At 38.5% G+C, this 17909-nt stretch overlaps 1 protein-coding gene across 1 annotated transcript; it reads left to right on the top strand.

Moving 5' to 3' along the window:
* The first annotated feature begins 2088 nt into the window (after nucleotides 1–2088).
* alpi.2 (alkaline phosphatase, intestinal, tandem duplicate 2) lies at nucleotides 2089–17909 on the top strand. The gene is made up of 11 exons (XM_036586580.1): nucleotides 2089–2224; nucleotides 2755–2871; nucleotides 7546–7661; nucleotides 8389–8563; nucleotides 10011–10183; nucleotides 11889–12014; nucleotides 12280–12349; nucleotides 13668–13802; nucleotides 14862–15053; nucleotides 15276–15392; nucleotides 17113–17909. Exons 1-11 carry the CDS (start codon nucleotides 2137–2139, stop codon nucleotides 17391–17393), a joined length of 1590 nt encoding a protein of 529 aa, XP_036442473.1. The 5' UTR covers nucleotides 2089–2136; the 3' UTR covers nucleotides 17394–17909.

Genomic DNA, 17909 nt, shown 5'->3' with positions numbered 1-17909 from the left:
ACACTCCTGCACATTTTAATACACAATTACTGTTTATTTACTGAAGTTATTACACTGGGGGAAAATAAACTATAAATTGTGGCCTGTGCAAAAGTATTGGCACATTTTATATCATATGTTTTGTGTTTTTTTTTTTAATTTCTTAAACTCAGCAAATAGTAATTGTGTAATGAAATGTGCAGAACCGTGTTCTCTGTAGAGGACGCTTTAACTTACTTACACCTAGAAAACCAGCAACATGTCATTAGACTGGGGGTGTTCAAACTTTTGCATATCGCTGCTGTCGGAACAAAACCTCATTTTTTTAATGGTTTTGACATACATACCTGTTGCCCTTTACATTGTGTGTAAATTTTATGAATAAACCAAAAGAAAAGGCCCAAAATCACCTGGAAAAAGGTCTGGTTCCACTGACGTACACTAAAAGTATGATTTTTGTTTCCTTCTCCTGTAAAGTTGTCATTTTGGAGATATGAGGTTTGGTTCAGACAGCAGTGATATAACAGTATAATATTAAAAATCCTTCTGTAAGGCAATCAAAAAAATGATCTGAAAGATTTCTCAACCAATTTCTAGACATTTTTGATCATTTAAAACTTATATCTGTCACAGCCACCTATTTTAAGTAATTCAATTTAGCTAAATAAATAAATAAATAAATTTAAAATATGTTTAAACAAGTTGTATAATCTTATACAATTCTTACCACAATCTCATAATGATAAATATTAGACATATTAACTAGATTTAAGATGATTTCACATTCCATGCTGCTGTGATGAATATTTCTCGATGTATATCTGATTGTCAGGTTGTTATATGACGGTTCTATGGTTTTATTTCTAGGTGGAACATTGTAATTAAACTATATGTAAACGCTTATCAGTAAATTTTACATTAAATATTAACTCATCCTCTCAACCTTTCCAGCTCTGCACATGAATCCCTCAGTGAGCCAGTGAAAGGGGGTCATAGCGGCCATTTGTTAATGCTGAACCACACGACCTGGTCACAGCATTTATGTTTAACTTGTTTTAATGAGTTATGATTGGAAAGTTATAGTTTCCGAGTGTGTGGAAACCTGCAGAGAGTAAACAGCTTCTACACAGATAATACATGCATTCATTTCATCTATATATGCTCTTTTATGTGCATTCAGTCATTTATGAAGCCAGTCAAATTGAGTCAGATAGCAGTTACAACTATTTAGCTTGCTTTTAATGTCTCTGTAAACATATTTTTAAAAGGTGCTATACACTGACTGGCCCACCTCCTCATTTCTACACTCACTGTCCATCTTATCAGCTCCACTGACCACATAGTTTCACTCTGTAGTTCTACAGTTACAGACTGTAGTCCATCTGTTTCTCTGCATACTTTGTCGCCCTGTTCTTCAGTGGTCAGGACCCCCATGGACCCTCACAGAGCAGGTACTATTTGGGTGGTGGGTCATTCTCAGCACTGCAGTAACACTGACGTGGTGGTGGTGTGTTAGTGTGTGTTGTGCTGGTCTGAGTGGATCAGACGCAGCAGTGCTGCTGGAGTTTTTAAACACCTCAGTGTTACTGCTGGACTGAGAATAGTCCACCAAACAAAAATATCCAGCCAACAGTGTCCTGTGGGCAGCGTCCTGTGACCACTGATGGAGGACTAGAGGATGACCAACACAAACTGTGCAGCAGCAGATGAGCTATCGTCTCTGACTTTACATCTACAAGGTGGACTGACAAGGTAGGAGTGTCTAATAGAGTGGACAGTGAGTGGACACACCAGCGCAACCCACACTAACACACCACCACCACGTCAGGACACAGACCAGGACCATAGACAGTGTTAATGGAGTGTCCGGTTGGTATCTAAACAACATTCCTCATTCTTATTCTAAATGAATGAATGTATTGCCTAAGCTTTTCATGCGCGGCCGTCAGGCCTGTTTGCATGTGCTGTGGTGTGAGCTGTTTTTGTGTGCGTGATTAATGAGTGATTATGTAGTTTGTAGGTGATAAACGTGGTGATAAGGCAGCGTGTCCTCACTGAGGGAATCTTCAATGACCTTTGATCTGAAGTGTGGCTATAAACAGGTGTGTATTGCGCTGCTGACGTTGCCTGTGTTACCTGTGTACAGGTGTTTGCACCATGGCTGCACAAACCTCCCTCAGAACAGGACTATTACTTTTATTTTTCAGTAATGTTTTCATTAACAGCTGTTCCTCCGATGGCCCGGGTAAGTCTATTTAAAAATATTCAAATGTTCATTTGTGGATTAAAAAATAGTTGATGCTAAATAATCAATAGCAGATACTGAATAATATGTGGCAGAATTACCAAATATTCCGTTTCTACTATAAATTATTCAGCAACTACTGTAAATTATTCAGTATCTGCTTTGAATTATTTATGTACTATGAATTATTCAGTGTCTACTATGAATAATTCAGTGTCTACTATGAATTATTCAGTATCTATTATGAATAATTCCGTGTCTACTATGAATTATTCAGTATCTACTATGAATAATTCAGTGTCTACTATGAATTATTCAGAATCTATTATGAATAATTTGGTAACTACTATGAATTATTCCGTATCTACCATGAAACTAATGTTTAAATTCTGTATTTCTGAGAAATTAAAAGAATTGAAATGTACACACAGACCTTTAGCGTGTGCAGGGTTAATGTGTTCATTTGAATAGTGTTAATTATGCTAATAAAGAGTATTTATTCATAAACTGTGTTGTGTTTTGGTGTTTAGTGGAAGAAGAGGATCCACGGTTTTGGAACGTGAAAGGAAAGGATGCTCTGATTGCGGCTCTGTCCCTGAAACCAAACGTCCACCGCGCTAAAAACCTCATACTCTTCCTGGGAGACGGTGCGTAAGCTTGAGTAAAGCCTTTAATCCGTCCTTTAGGTAAATTCAGTCTGGCTGTAATCTTTAATGAATAGTCCTTATTGGTGTGACAAAGGTTCTTTGTCTCTTCATGAAGCATAAAGTTCAAGACATTATGTAGACAAAGACTGTGCAAACGCATTAAGCAGCGAGAATAAATGTTTAAGACCGTTTATCTGGGTAGACAGTCGAATAAATACAACATACAAACAGTAAAACCACTGCAGATGTAAACACTAAATAAATGAATAACCCTTAAATGTGTCCAAATTATTAAATAAATTGACTGATTTTGTTGTTGCTGTTCAAATCGGATGTTGGAGGTGGTGTGCTGGTGTTGTTTAGCGAAATCATTACATCTGATTTTATATCGAAGGACTGGATTAATGAAGGAAAGTACATGATGTAATCATTCAGTGTCTAATTTAACTTATTAATGGATCATTTACATACAGATGCATATTCATTCACTTAGAATAAATGTGCCTGAGTTTGAAACTGGTTTTGTTTTGAATTTGACTGGGCAGGTTTGGCTATTTCAGTTATAAGCTGTCTCAATTAGACTTTCGGTAATAATACTAGTAATACATTTGTAACATTTATAATACTAATACATATTTATAACATTCTAGTACTCAAAGTGCTGCAGGATAAAATAACAGCAAACCAAGATGCAAATGAAGCTGTACCATAGACATTTAACACAAGCAGCAAAACAAAGGCAGCAGTAATAAAATATACATAATCCAGGAAATAAAATGAGTAAGGCAAATAAATATAAACCAGACCCAGACGACTGCTGCTAACGCTAAAAACGAAAGTGCTGCAAACACTCACAGCACAACACAGTTAACCTCTTAGCAATCCAGGTTTATTTTCCTACAAAAGCTTATTATTCAGTAACTACAGGGACTTCAGTGCAAACTGGCTGAGCTATTCTTAGATTATAGAAGTGTGTAATAAAGCTTTGGGCCTGCTGGGGGCCCATGACTTATTAAGGTGTTAATAAAATAAAATAAATGAATGAATAAACAGAGAGTGATGAGATCTCAGGCTTCAGAAGGATCTGAGCTCAAAATCTGAATAAGCTGATGTAATATGATAAGTTCATAGTGCAAAGTGCAATTGTGTTTTAAATAATCAAGATTGAGGGCTTTTCTTATGTAATCAACCGAGGAGCACTTCACTAAAAACACTCTCTCACTCTTAGATTTAAGTTTGCTGCAAGTCAAGGTGAGGGAACGTGCTGAGTGAGAGTGCAGGCAGGGCTGAATTGAATCACACAGACACTGTAGCACCACATTCTGAACTGCAGAATTTTGTATCTAATACGTTCACAAACAGGAAGCCAATGGGGGCAGTCGTGGGGTGGAGGTTAGGGAACCAGCCATGTGACCGGAAGGTCGCTGGTTCGATCGCCTCAGCCAACAATACGTGACTGAAGTGCCCCTGAGCAAGGCACCCAAACCCCAATTGCTCCCTGGGCTGTGGATAGGGCTGCCCACCACTCCGGGCACATATGCTCACTGCCCCCTAGTGTGTGTGTTCACTGGTGTGCATGTATGTAGGTTTTTCACTGCACGGATGGGTTAAATGCGGAGGTCTAATTCCTCTGTGTGCAAACGCAGTTGGCCAATGGTTCTGAATTCTACGTAATTTCACAAGCACAGGAGTGATGTGTTGACGTGGAGAGGTATGAGTGAACACAGTCTGCAGGATTCTGCACGTACTGTAACTTTTTCACAGATCTGGCAGGAAAGAAAAGAGCTTCACATGGAAATTTCTCAATTCAAGATCAAAGATGTTTGTGAAATCCGTTCATCCTCGATATGTATGAAGCAAACAGTTATGCAGTTTAAAATCTTTCACCAACTGCACTGGACCAACATAGACCCACTATGTGACCATTGCAAGCAGAACCAAGTCACTCTAATTCACATGTTCTGGGATTGTTCTAAACCAGGGGTGTCACATTCTACCACTAAAAGTGCCCTATTAAAAAATCTCAGCAGATCTGTGGGCCGGGGCTTTATTTCATTTTTACTCAACATTTTGTTTATTCAAAATATGCCAAAACTGCAACAGCAAAATAGGCAATAATTACTGATAAAAAATAATTTTAAATAAAAATAAATTGTTTTAGGTAGTTTTTTTTACAATTGCCTATTTGTTGGAATTAGATCCCAGGCATCTTTTCCTTTTTGTGTAACCGCTGGCCCAGAGATTGTTGTTGGGGGAATGGGGTTGAAACGCACTCTATGTTGCAGTGCATGCTGGGGACTGTAGTGCATCTCAGGGTGAAACAGGCTAATTTTGCAGGCCGAGTAGGATTGTCCCATGGGCCTGACTTGGCCAGCGGATCTTGTGTTTGACACATGGGTTCTATTTAAATCTATTTAACTATTTAATTTCTGGCAATCAGTATTTGATATGCTTTCTACCATTACTAATGAATCATTAGAACCATCAGCCTCTCCTGCTTTATCTGATGTGGTAACACAAAATCTTACTTCAAATAACGACAAATTACATTTGTATCTTTTATCCTATCGTTGGTGGCCAGATGACAAATTCTGGTTAGATGGAAAGACAAGCAACCCCCGATATTTGCACAACAGATTAGAAATATGTTGTATTTTATTAAGCTGGAGAAGATTAGCTGCATGGTTGGGGTGAGCTGATAAGTTTACATAGATATGGTGATCTTTCCTCTGTCATGTTGAGGCTTTATGCTCTGCTAATTTTACAGCTGAGTAAAGTCGTCAGTTTGTATGTATATAAATGGGAGTCTTGGAAATGAAGCCCTGGAAGAACCCTGATTCGTCTTAGTGCTCTCCTTCCTCCTGCGTTCTCCAAGAACGTTAGTGACTTAGAAAACAGAATGTGTTTCAGGCCCCTGTCGACTTATCATTAAATATTTATTTATTTAATTACAGTTATATTTTATATATTTAGCTATGACAACTTTACATTATTTGTATATTTATGTTCACTTATTTAATACATTTTTTGTATAATTTAAATCGTATACTTTCTGAATGTTACGATGGGTGGGGGGCTGTGCTTATCAGAAAACTAATATATTCTATACATTCTTGAGGTTGATTATCGGGTGGGACAACAAGATTCCTTGCAAATGTAGAGCAAAGGAAAGGCTGATGTTTACTTTTTTATTAGAAAAAGAATAAAAGAAGCTCAGACTCAGAACCAGTTAATTTATGAAAATTATGCTGCATTTGCGACTTCACTTCATTAAGACAGGATGTAAGAACAGCTGAAGAATGAGGGCAGATTGAATGGCAACATAAATTTGGGTACCATCTGCATTGAATTTAAAATTTAAACCAAATTTTCTGGATAATATGACCAAGCGGCAGCAAATGAATACAAAAAAAGAATCGGCCCAAGAACAGAGCCCTGAGGAACACCCTAATGTACTGGAGCAGAACGGAATTTCTCAGCGCAGATAAAAAACAAACTGAACTAGTCAAGCAGAGCAGCCAAGCCAGCTTTCTGTCTGGTCAAGTAAATGAGAATGACTTTTGATCCATGTTTATAAACTCTGTTATTGATTTTGCTTTGCTGAATGGATTAACATTATCGTCTTTAGACTGAAACCTAAACACACACTTATTATCAGTTTTACACACTAGATTAGATAAACAGGACAAACCTTAGACTTAATGATGTAGCATGTGCAATGTGCATGAGTGTAAGTGTACAGTAGGCTACTGTGCAAAAGTCAGAGACCCCACTTCATATATCTAATTTTCTGTCAAAACGGTCATTAAGTACAAGTCTTTCATTTTTCATGAGATATTTGTGAGGAGATTAGATTAGATATAAGATCATCCACTTGCATAATGAAGGAGAAAGTCCAAAGCTGGATTTCAAAATCTGATTAAAAGCTCCAGAGAAAATGTGTCTCGAAACAACCACCTGGAAGAGCTGGTCGACCCCAAAACTGCCCCCATCAGATAAACAGCACTTAAAGCTTTCATCTCTGAGAGAGAGGAGAAAATCAAGCTGCTTCAGATCTGAAAACATCCACAGGTGTTTCTGTCCATCCTTCCACTGTGAGAAGACGACTCAGCGCTGTGGGTCTGAAAGGATGTGTAGCTGATCAAGAAGAACCTCACTGAGAAAAGGAGATGGACACATCAAACAAAGAAGCTGAACGATGGACTGACCACCCCAGAGTCCAGACCTCAACACCACTGAATGTGTTTGATCACTTCAGAAAATCATCAAATCATCAGCTTCTCAGACTGAACTTTGGAGGTGTGTCTGCAGATTCTTTGAGGAACTGAAAGTGAGGCTCCTGAAGAGAATGGAAGCTGAAGGAGTGACACACCGAAATCTGAAAAATCTGAAATTATGTTTAGCTGTTGAGGCCTCTGTGTGTTTGTCTGTTAGATATACAGTTGCTACTTATTTTTCTTGACGCTGAAAAATGAATAACTTGTGCCGGTGAACGTTCTTTGGTCCTTGTTAGAAAAAAATGTGCTGGTCATGGTTAATCTATATGATTAGAGTCCATTAACTTTACAGACCACTGTAATCTTTTAATGGCGTTTTCTCTGCACTGCCCGCTCTATTATACGCAATAAACTACATTATCTTTATTCCTGATAGTTGCATAACTCTGTTCCGTAGGTATGGGCGTCAGCACTGTGACGGCCGCACGGATTCTCAAGGGTCAGTTGGATGGAAAACCTGGGGAGGAGAACATGCTGACCATGGACACATTCCCATATCTGGCTTTATCCAAGGTGCTTTACACTGTCCATCAGAAGCCTGAGGACAGCTAGCTTAGGGATGTGAAACTCTGTTCTCACAAAAATTCAACTATGAGTTTTTAAGAAATTATTAAATCAATTAATCAATTAATTTCAATCATGAAATTAAACTTCTTGTTCTATAATTTGATTAGTTATTTTGGTACAATTCAGGGTTATTTAAAAAAAATATACAAAAATAACTAAAGGAATTATTTACAATACAGACAATAATACTATGAATTATTCAATATCTACTGTAAATGATTCAGTATCTACTGTCAAGTATTCAGTATGTACTATAAAATACTCAGTATCTAATATGAATTATTCGGTATCCACTATGAATTATTCAATATCTACTATGGATTATTCAGTTTCCATCATGAATTATTTAGTTTATACTATAAATTATTTAGTATCTACTCTGAATTATTCAGTATCTGTTATGAATTATTCAGTATCTACTATGAATTATTCAGTATCTACTATGAATTATTCAGTATCCACTATGAATTATTCAGTATCTACTCTGAATTATTCAGTATCTACTATGAATTATTCAGTATCCACTATGAATTATTCAGTTTCTGGTATGAAACTAATGTGTAAGTTCTGTAGTTATGAGAGTGAGGAGCTGTTTGGACTCTCTTTAGAGTTTCAGGAGTTAATCTACTTATTTACCTGATGTTTCTTCTATTTTGTCCCCTTTGCCATGCAGACCTACAATGTGGACCAGCAGATGCCGGACAGCGCTGCCACGGCGACGGCGTATCTGTGTGGCGTGAAGGCAAACTATGGCACTTTGGGCCTCACTGCGGCGGCCCGGCGCTCCCAGTGCAGCACACAGAAGGGCCACGAAGTCTATTCAGTCCTGCACCGGGCCAAAGCCGCAGGTACAGCGCCACCATCTGTCTACTGACAACACAGCTGCTGTGACACTGCTTTCTCAGATGTGGAGTAAACTCAGCCTGAAACAGGGTTTAGGGTATTTGCTGCCACCTTGTGTTCAAACAACTCATAGAAAGGGTTATTTTATTTTTCTTTTTTTCCACACATTAATAAATTAATATTTCACAGATTAACTTCTAAGGAGGTGCACAGTAATGTGTGTGACATAATGATTGGAGTTCTACATTTTCAACTCCAAATTTCAAAGTTTATTAGCTCCAGTGCTAAAACTACTAAAGTAACATTCAGACACCAAACGTGTCTTTGCTAAGGTGGGAAACTGGGTAAATTTGTTTGACACAAATTCAAAATACATATAAGATAATGACAATTTTAGTTATTTACATAGACTATGTTCTGATCTATTTGAACCCAAGGTATTAATAGAGATAGTAATAAGCTAAATATATACACAATCATCATTTATAGGGTACTTCCTATTGGGAGGAGTCTGTCCCAAACACTAACTTCTAAGTATACACTTGTGAACAAATTACTTTTTTTTAATATCTTTTAGACTTCTTTTAAACTGAAGTTAAAGATGTAGATTCATCATGTTTAATAAAAAAAAAAGAATGTTAATCCAAAAATTGCTGTCCCACACAGCTTTAGTCTGTAGGTGGAGCCTTATTTTAGCCATGCCCCTGCATTTCAGAGCAGGAAGTGAGGCTGCATCCCTGTCCCTCATGGCCACATGGTGAGCAGTTAGATCCCATTGTTTTGAAGTAAATGAGTCCCAAAGTCTGAAAATCAGTGTGGAACATTAAGAATCAGCATATTTTCTGCAGTTCAGAACTTTTTAGTGTTTTAATGACAAATACAATGATTTTATGTGTGACAGCTGTTCAAAGCTGTGTTGCTGGTCATTTACTGGCTGCGTTTTGAGTTCTATTTAAAATTAAATTATAATTAAGGTACAGGGTCAATCGAAGCAAAACGACTTTAGTCTAAAGTCCAAATCAGTTAAAAGCCCAAAATGTGCTTCCAATTCTGACTTTGAACCAGTTTGGTAGAATAATCCATATATTGTCGTTGTCTGAACGAAATCATGTCCAGTATAGTAAATTTACAGAAAGAAGAGAAACATTCTTAACTTTGAATGGAAATTAAAGGAACAAGATTTTTTTTTTCCATGTAATTTAGGAGCTTGTCTATAAAAGTTGAGCATGTTACAAAGGCTGGCTGGCATTTTTAAATTCTGTAAAAAAAAAGTTCAAATTGTCAAAAATGGGTATTTTTGATGAACATTTTGTTCCAACAACACTGATGTGATCACAGCTGAATGAGGTTTGGATTTTTATTCCCTTCAGACAGTCAGATGAAGAGACCAATTAGAAAACAGACAAACATCATGAACCTGCCTCCTGAAACTTCTCCCTCCACTTTTTCCAGGGAAGTCTGTTGGCATTGTGACCACCACGAGAGTCCAGCATGCCTCCCCTGCTGGAAACTACGCCCACATCGCTGAGCGAGACTGGTACAGCGATGCTAAACTGTCGTCTAGCGCAGCGAATGAAGGCTGCACAGACATCGCCTACCAACTCGTCCACAACACTGACATCAACGTGAGACCTTTTACCCAGATGTGTTTGTTTGGTGTCTGAAATTCCTTAGCTTCAGCACAGAGTCACAGGGCTAATGTAGCTATGAATAAAAGCTTATACCCCACCAATTAGCATGATGCTAACTGCATGCCTACCCTGCATGAATTCCATGCTGGTCTATACTGGTTTAAGGTGCTGGTTTAGCTGGTAACGGTTATGCTCAAGCTGGTTGAGCAGCATACCAGCATCCAAAACACAACATATCGCCGTTGTTGGAACAAAACCTCGTATCTCCAAAATGGTAACTTTACAGGAGAGGGAAAAAACCTGCTTTACTTTGGGCCGTTTCTTTTGGTTCATTCATCATGAAATTTACATACAATGCGAACAACAACTGGTATTTTCAAATTATGTCAAAAACTGAAAAATGACAAAAATGGAGATACGAGGTTTTGTTCCGACAGCAGCGATATGCTGGTGTTGCTGGTGACCAACTAGCTATGCTAAATCACAAACTTGCCTCAAACTGTGTGGAGGTGTTCAGTGTCTCTATTACTCTGGATTGTGTGGTTTCTGACACTGTATGACTCACTGTTATCTAGAAACATGGACTAAAAACCAGCACCAGCAAAACCAGCATATGTTGTGTTCTGAATGCTGGTATGCTGGTCAGCAGCAGTGGGAGTTAAAGGACCAATGAGCGATTTTTACAATAAAAAAACGAAACATTATAAATAAAAGTTACTTGTTATTGTCTTTAGGTTCCTTTCACAATGTAGACTTGAGATGAAGACTCAAATTACTTTGCAGGCTTCTTTAAGCCATTTTATCTTACCAGGCCGCAGGTCCCCACTTTGGCGATGCCATGTTTAGATCATGTGATAACAGTCAGAAAAACTCGCTGCAGATGAAAAAGATTTGCTTGCTAATTGTTGAAGCTGTAGGCCATGCTAGTCAGTCTCACACAGGTTATTCAACGCAGTACCAGACAGCTGAGCTGTATGTTGTTAAATATTGGATGAAAAAAATTATCACGGAGTTGAAGAAGTTGGTGACAAGTAATGTTAGGTTGTGTAAAAAGTGCAAAATAAACTAAGGAAGAAATCTAAGGGTCTGTTTACACCTTACATTAACATGCGCTTTTGATGATCAGATCACGTTTGGATAAACTTCCCTTTAAAGGCTCTTCATATCACATGACCCTCATGTGTTTCATATCTAAACGCTCCGTTATCTTCATCACTACTTTCCAAAACCGCTGCAGCAGCTTCAGCAGCTGTAAACTCTCTGCACGCCGTTTCACATGAGTCTCCGATGTGGACTGAATGAAGAATGAAGGGTTTCCGGCGTGATGGTCAGTCCTTAGTGATTTCCTGAGTGTCCATCGGTCAGTTTCGCACAGAATGTAGATGGACACACCAATCCACCAGTTCCACACGGTGAGAGGCAGATGACGTGTATCTCAGCCCCTCTTCATAGGCTTATAACTCCGGATGTGAGTCTCGTATGATCTCGAGATAAGATGGAATGGAAAGGGCGACTCTACAGATTCAGGAAGTGTTTGAACTGGATTTCTGAGCTGGATCATCACAAAGATACAGACACAGAGAATTTGATAAGAAGATCTTAAGGATAAATATAAACACTTCCAGCATAATTACTGTATTCTGTATTCTCTCTAATGCTATTTGTGAAAGTATAAATCCTGTCTGTGCTGCTGTTTCAGGTTATTTTAGGTGGGGGGAGGCAGTATATGCTCCCTCAAGGCACCCCTGACCCTGAGTACCCTTCAGAGACTGGAGAGCGACAGGACAAGACCAACCTCATCGACGTGTGGCTTGAAAACAGAAGCGTGAGCTCGGCATTTAATTCTTTTTCTACATTCATCTCCATCGGTGTATGTGAGGAACCCACAAATGCCTTGATGTTCTCTGTTCTAGCCTTTAGTCTCATCTGTAGCTTATCCATACTGATCTAAATATTTGTATACATTTTTATCAGTTGTATGACTGAATTATCTGACCAGAGCCTTTGACTTTTTGACCCCAGTCTGATTGTGAATCTTTATCTTTCCTTTAAAAGGCCAGTAACACCTGTAAACCTTTCTGCTTTCCTAGAATGCCAAATATGTGTGGAACAAAGCTCAGCTGGACGCTGTGGATGAAGCAGACACAGACTATTTAATGGGTAATACTGTTTTTTCCAATCACAGTGAGCCTTCAGCCTTAGAACCGTTGCATCTCAACATCAGACGTTCACCATTAGAACAGATTTAAGCAATAAGCCATAAAAGGCTGTGTTACTGTGATTTTATCACGGTGAAAGGTGTTGTTAGGCACGACACGAAGGCAAGTAAAACCTCATTCCCCATGATAAAATCACTGTAATGCGCGGCCTCAAGTGCCTGGTTGCTTTTATAAAGCGGCGGCCAACATAAAATATGAAAAATAACACAATTTGTCAGTAAATAATTTGTTATTATTAATAATAATCAACAACAACAAGTATTCTGGCAAAAAAATGTAGTTCCTTTAGAGTATGATATTGTTGCCAAGCAACCATGGACCTCTTAATAAGGAGAACATTCAGTTGCCCATCCCTGTATTCATGGTGTTATTATGAACTTTTTTCATACAACAGTGGACATACGATAACACAGCACTGTTTAATGTAAAAACCTTAGTTTTATAAGCACTTTTTGGTCACCAAATCATTACCATGAGTCTTATTTAGCACCAATCCAGCGGCGCCGCTCTTCTCACGCTGGGGCTGAATCTCAGTCAGCTCCCTGCTCCCTACATAGTGCACTATGTAGGAGTTTAAATACTGGATCCTGCAACCCAACAGTGAATAATACAGCTATAATCGGTCATTTGGGATTCAGACACATCCACACTCGACAAGTAGTCACTGTTTGGCTGTAGAAGCTGGAATTTCTAAACTTCCCTAGCGCACTATTTAGGGAGTATGGAGCCGTTTGGGATTCAGCCTGGGTTTGACGCGACTTCTGACTGGAACACGGACATTTGAAGCGTGTGAGACATTCAGGTGACATTCTTTAGACTTTTATACTGCTGTTTTACAGTGAATCATAATGTGAGTCCTTTAATTCAAGCCTGTGATATTAATGATGGAGTTGTTCAGCATGTTTGCTATCTTTTAGCCTGTTAGCGAGCTGACCAGCCTAGTTCTAGATAAGAAAATAAGTTGTCAGCCCCTCAGTTTAAACAAAAATCGAGTTCTTACTTCATCAGTACACTCGGTGCTCCATATTAGCAGCATTAGAGTCAAAGATTAATCCATTAACAGCAGAAGGGTTTTTCATGCCGTGGCGCAGTGATACAGAGTTCAGTCACTGTGAGGAGGTCAGAGCTGTGGTATATTGTGGATTTTACAGAGGCTTTGAACGCGGCTCAGCCAATCAGATTTTAGGATCAGAACTGGCCGAACTGTACAACCTGGAAACTTCTCATTCATTCATTCATTCATTCATTCATCCTTCCAGGTCTGTTTGAGCCGTTGGATACGCGGTATGAGCTGGACCGGAACTCGGACACTGACCCCTCCCTGACGGAGATGGTGGAGAAGGCCATTAAGATCCTCAGGAAAAACCCAAACGGGTTCTACCTGTTTGTAGAAGATAAGTGTAAAACACTGTGCTCTACGCTATTTACTCTTCTCTTCAAAAGTTCATAATTACTTTATTAATATTAATATTTTAAAATTCTTTATATGCAATAATAAACATATACATGCTAGATATGTATAGTCATATTATACTAAACACCAAAGGGCATTTTTAGATATTTTATTCAATATTTAATTTGAATGAAAAATGTACAGTGATCATAAACGTACTGTAATTTTTCTATTTATATTTTCCAGGTTATCTGTCACGATTGTTAAGTCTGGAAGTTAATATTATTATAACATTATGCTTTATATGAATTTTATTATAAATCCATATTAAATTAGTAAAGATCCTCAGCAAAAGCCCCAAAGAGTTCTACCTGTTTGAAGATGATAAGTGTAAACACTGTGTTCACTGATATTTGCTGTACTGCTCAAGCGTTTAGAATTACTTTATTAATATTAATACCTTTATTGCAATTATATATAACAATAATAATAATAAACTATACAATGTCGGTATGTACACAAGAAGTTATGACGTTATGAATAATAAAAAAACTGCATTTAACTATTTACAAAAATTTATTTTAGTTCATCACCTCAATACTTGATCATTCTTGAGGCATTCTAGATATTAATTTTCTCAGAAATTCATTCTGGATATACAGTTTATTAAAATTTCATTTTAGATATTAATTTTCTTAGAATGTCATTGTAGCTATCAATTTTACTATAACCTCCTCCTTGATATAAAATGTTTCAGAATTTCATTCGGGATATTAATTTAATTAAAATGTTATGTTTGATATTGATTTTATTCGAACTACATTCTTGATATCAATTTTGTTAGAACATTATTTTTTAACATTCATTTTATTGGAACTTGTTATAATATGTACATGTACATTAATTGTGTTAGCTCTTGATGTTTTACAGCTTTCTTGGTCATTTTAAAATAATCTATAATGATTCCAAGTGTAATATCTTATGTTTATATATTACAGTGCATATAATAATGTAATAATATTCTTAACTGGTGCCTCTGTGTGTGTTTGCCTCCCTGTAAGTGGTAGAATTGATCACGGTCACCACGCCAGTGAAGCCAAACGGGCTCTGTACGAGGCTGTGGAGTTCGACAGGGCCATCACAAGGGCAGGTGAACTGACCAGTGAACTGGACACCATGTCTGTGGTCACTGCTGACCACTCTCACGTCTTTTCCTTTGGGTCCAGCTCGCCGAGGGGCAACCCAGTCTTAGGTGGGCTACACATTCATTTATTAAAATTTAATAAAGGAGAGGTTCAGTCATAAATGCGAGAGATGCTAAAGAGAAATAGCGATGAACAGCTGTTAGCATTAGCGAATCACATCATGCATTATTAACCAATGTTAGCATGTTTGGCTAAGTTGCTATTGCTGCTGAAATGGAAGGTCCCACATCATCTGAGCTGGTTTATTGTTTTATTTATTTGTCCTGCAGGACTGTCCACTAAAATCGGCACCGATCTCAAACCGTACACCACGGCTCTCTATGGGAACGGACCGGGATTCGCCATCGTCAACGGAACGCGGCCGGACATTAACTTCACCATCACAAGTACGTTCTGACCTACAGACTGGAGAGCAGCTGAGTGTTGAAAGAGAAAATCTAACAATGTGATTCAAGTGCGGCATGAAAGGGTCCGTTGAGTGTTCATGGTTCTATATAGAACCACTGTCTTTACTAAAGAACCATCTTTTTTAAGAACGTACTATAAATAAAGGCTTCTTTGCATGGTGAAAGGGTTCTTCACATTGATTGAGAATGTGTTGTATAGGTTTCTATACAGAACCTCTTTGAAAAAAGTTCTATATAGCACAAAAAAATGGTTCTTCCATTGCATACACACCTATAAAGATGGTTCTTCAAGGGTTCTTTAGTAAAGAAAATGGTTCTATATAGAACCATGAACACTCTAAGAACCCTCTGCATGATTAAAGGGTTCTACGCATCATGAAAGGGTTCTTTAGATTGATGGAGAATGTAATGTACATGGTTCTATACAGAACCTTTCTGAAAAGGGTTCTATACAGCACCAAAAAGAGCTCTTCTATTGCAACAAGCTTGACAGGCTCGCTCTGCAATGAATGACATGAGGGTTCATCTGCCACCTTGTGGTGATCAGTGTTAATGCAGAAAAGAATGGAAAGTTGTTTTAAAGGCGAGGAAACCTTTTCATCTTCTGTCACTCTCAGACTGTAAGGAGCGCTTTTTGATACGATGCCACTTGATGTAATAAACGCATTTACTCCTGCAGCTTTTAGACAAGTGTCAGTGAATCAAATCAAGGTTTAAATCATGAGAATGAACGCAATAAAATGATTCATTTCATTTCACACTCAGGTAAAAGAAGAAAAAGAAAGAAAGAACTCTAATTTTCAATGCAGCTGCACTTGACTAAGCGTCAGACATTACAACAAATAAAAACGCAATTCTAAACGTAAAACTGCAGCCCAGATCTGAAGACAGATACGAAGACGGTTCTTTAGTAAACGACTCAGCATCATTTGACTCAGTATGTGATATTAAGAACAGAGTATATTAGAAAAACAGAGGAAGCTGTGGTTTTCTGCTGATTTTCCTTTTCCTGTCTCATCTCTCTCCTCTTCTTTTTTACTTTCACTCACTGTCTCCTCTGTTTTTCCCCTTCTCTTTTTCTGTCTCTGTCCCCCTTTCTCTCTTTTCTATCCTTTGTTCTCTCTACTCTAATCTTGCTTCCTTCATCTCTCTGTATCTCCTCCTTGTCTCTCATCTCTGCTTTCTTTTCTCTACCTTATTTCTCTCCTCTTTTGCTTTCTTTCACCATCGCCTCTATTTTTTCTCTCACTCTCCTCTCGCCCCCTCTTCCTCTCTCTCCCCCCTTCTTTCTCATTGTTTCTATCTCCTACCTGTCATTTCTTTTCCCTCTTGCTCTGTCTCCCCTATTTTTTTCTCACTCTCGCTTTCTTTCTTTCCCTCTTTCTCCCTCATGTCTTTCTTTCGCCCCCACTTTCTCTCCTTCTTTTCCTCCCCCTCTACTCTCTTCCTCCTTTGTATCCTCCCTCTCCTTTCTCTTTTCCATCTCTCATCTTTCCTCCTTCTTTCCTATTGTCTCTAATACATTGTTTGGCTCTCTCTTCTCTTTTGCTCTCCATCTCCTCTATTTTTTCTTTCTCACTCTCTGTTCTCCCACTTGCTTCCTTTCTCTCTCGCTCCTCTCTCTCTTATTCACTCTACTCTCTTCCTCCTTCCATCTCTGTCACCCATCTTTCTTTCTCACTCTCTCTCTCTATCTCAGGTGCGACTAATTATAAGCAGCAGTCTGCTGTTCCTCTCTCCTCTGAGACCCACGGTTCTGAGGACGTGGCTATTTTCGCGAAGGGTCCGATGTCCCACCTGTTCCACGGAGTGCAGGAGCAGAGTTACATCGCCCACGCCATGGCGTACGCCGGCTGCATCGACCCATACACCGACTGCAGCCTGGAGCCGACCCCAGAGCCGAACCACGCCTCGTCCATCCAGTTCAGCGCAGGGACGCTGCTGCTGCTCACTCTGCTGACCACTATTAACCTCATCTAACTCCAACAGAACCAGAAACAACCCCACATTATCACTATTTATCACTTATTCCCACTCAGATTACGCCCATGTGGATAACTTCTGATATGATGTTATATAGAGGGCCATTGTGCTCCATTATGTCCAGATCCTGTCTTATTAACCCATTAATATCATATCTGATAATGAAGCCCATATGGTCTCCCAGCTTCAACAATTTAAAATATTGTTTTTATTTTCACTGAATTCCTCTGTGAGGACTAAATAAGTTCATTAGCACTCAGAACACCTGATTTTCAACATTAAAATGGCTTTAGGACGCCAGACAGCGTCAGCGGAAACCGCACTGCTGGTTATTTCTATGATGTTAATAAACATTATACAAATAAAAGGCCAAACATGCACATTGATCATTTCAATCTGATTAAGTTATGCATTTGTAAGCTGTATATTTTGGATACAGTTGGCTTTTTTTGTATGTAGCCATCACAGGACGCCAAACAGCAACATTAGAATAAAGCTTGACCAATAAATTAA

The sequence above is a fragment of the Colossoma macropomum genome, unplaced genomic scaffold (genome assembly GCF_904425465.1).
Source record: "Colossoma macropomum unplaced genomic scaffold, Colossoma_macropomum, whole genome shotgun sequence".
Classification (NCBI taxonomy): Eukaryota; Metazoa; Chordata; class Actinopteri; order Characiformes; family Serrasalmidae; genus Colossoma; species Colossoma macropomum.
The sequence above is the reverse complement of the archived record's forward strand: the minus strand, read 5'-3'. Positions and strand labels throughout refer to the sequence as shown.

Bases quoted from the DNA above. Each gene is read 5' to 3' on its own strand.
- alpi.2 (XM_036586580.1), top strand. From the start codon at position 2,137: ATGGCTGCACAAACCTCCCTCAGAACAGGACTATTACTTTTATTTTTC. The intron at 2,225-2,754 runs GTAAGTCTATTT...TTTGGTGTTTAG, and splicing joins CTGTTCCTCCGATGGCCCGG to TGGAAGAAGAGGATCCACGG. The intron at 15,054-15,275 runs GTGGGCTACACA...TTTGTCCTGCAG, and splicing joins GAGGGGCAACCCAGTCTTAG to GACTGTCCACTAAAATCGGC.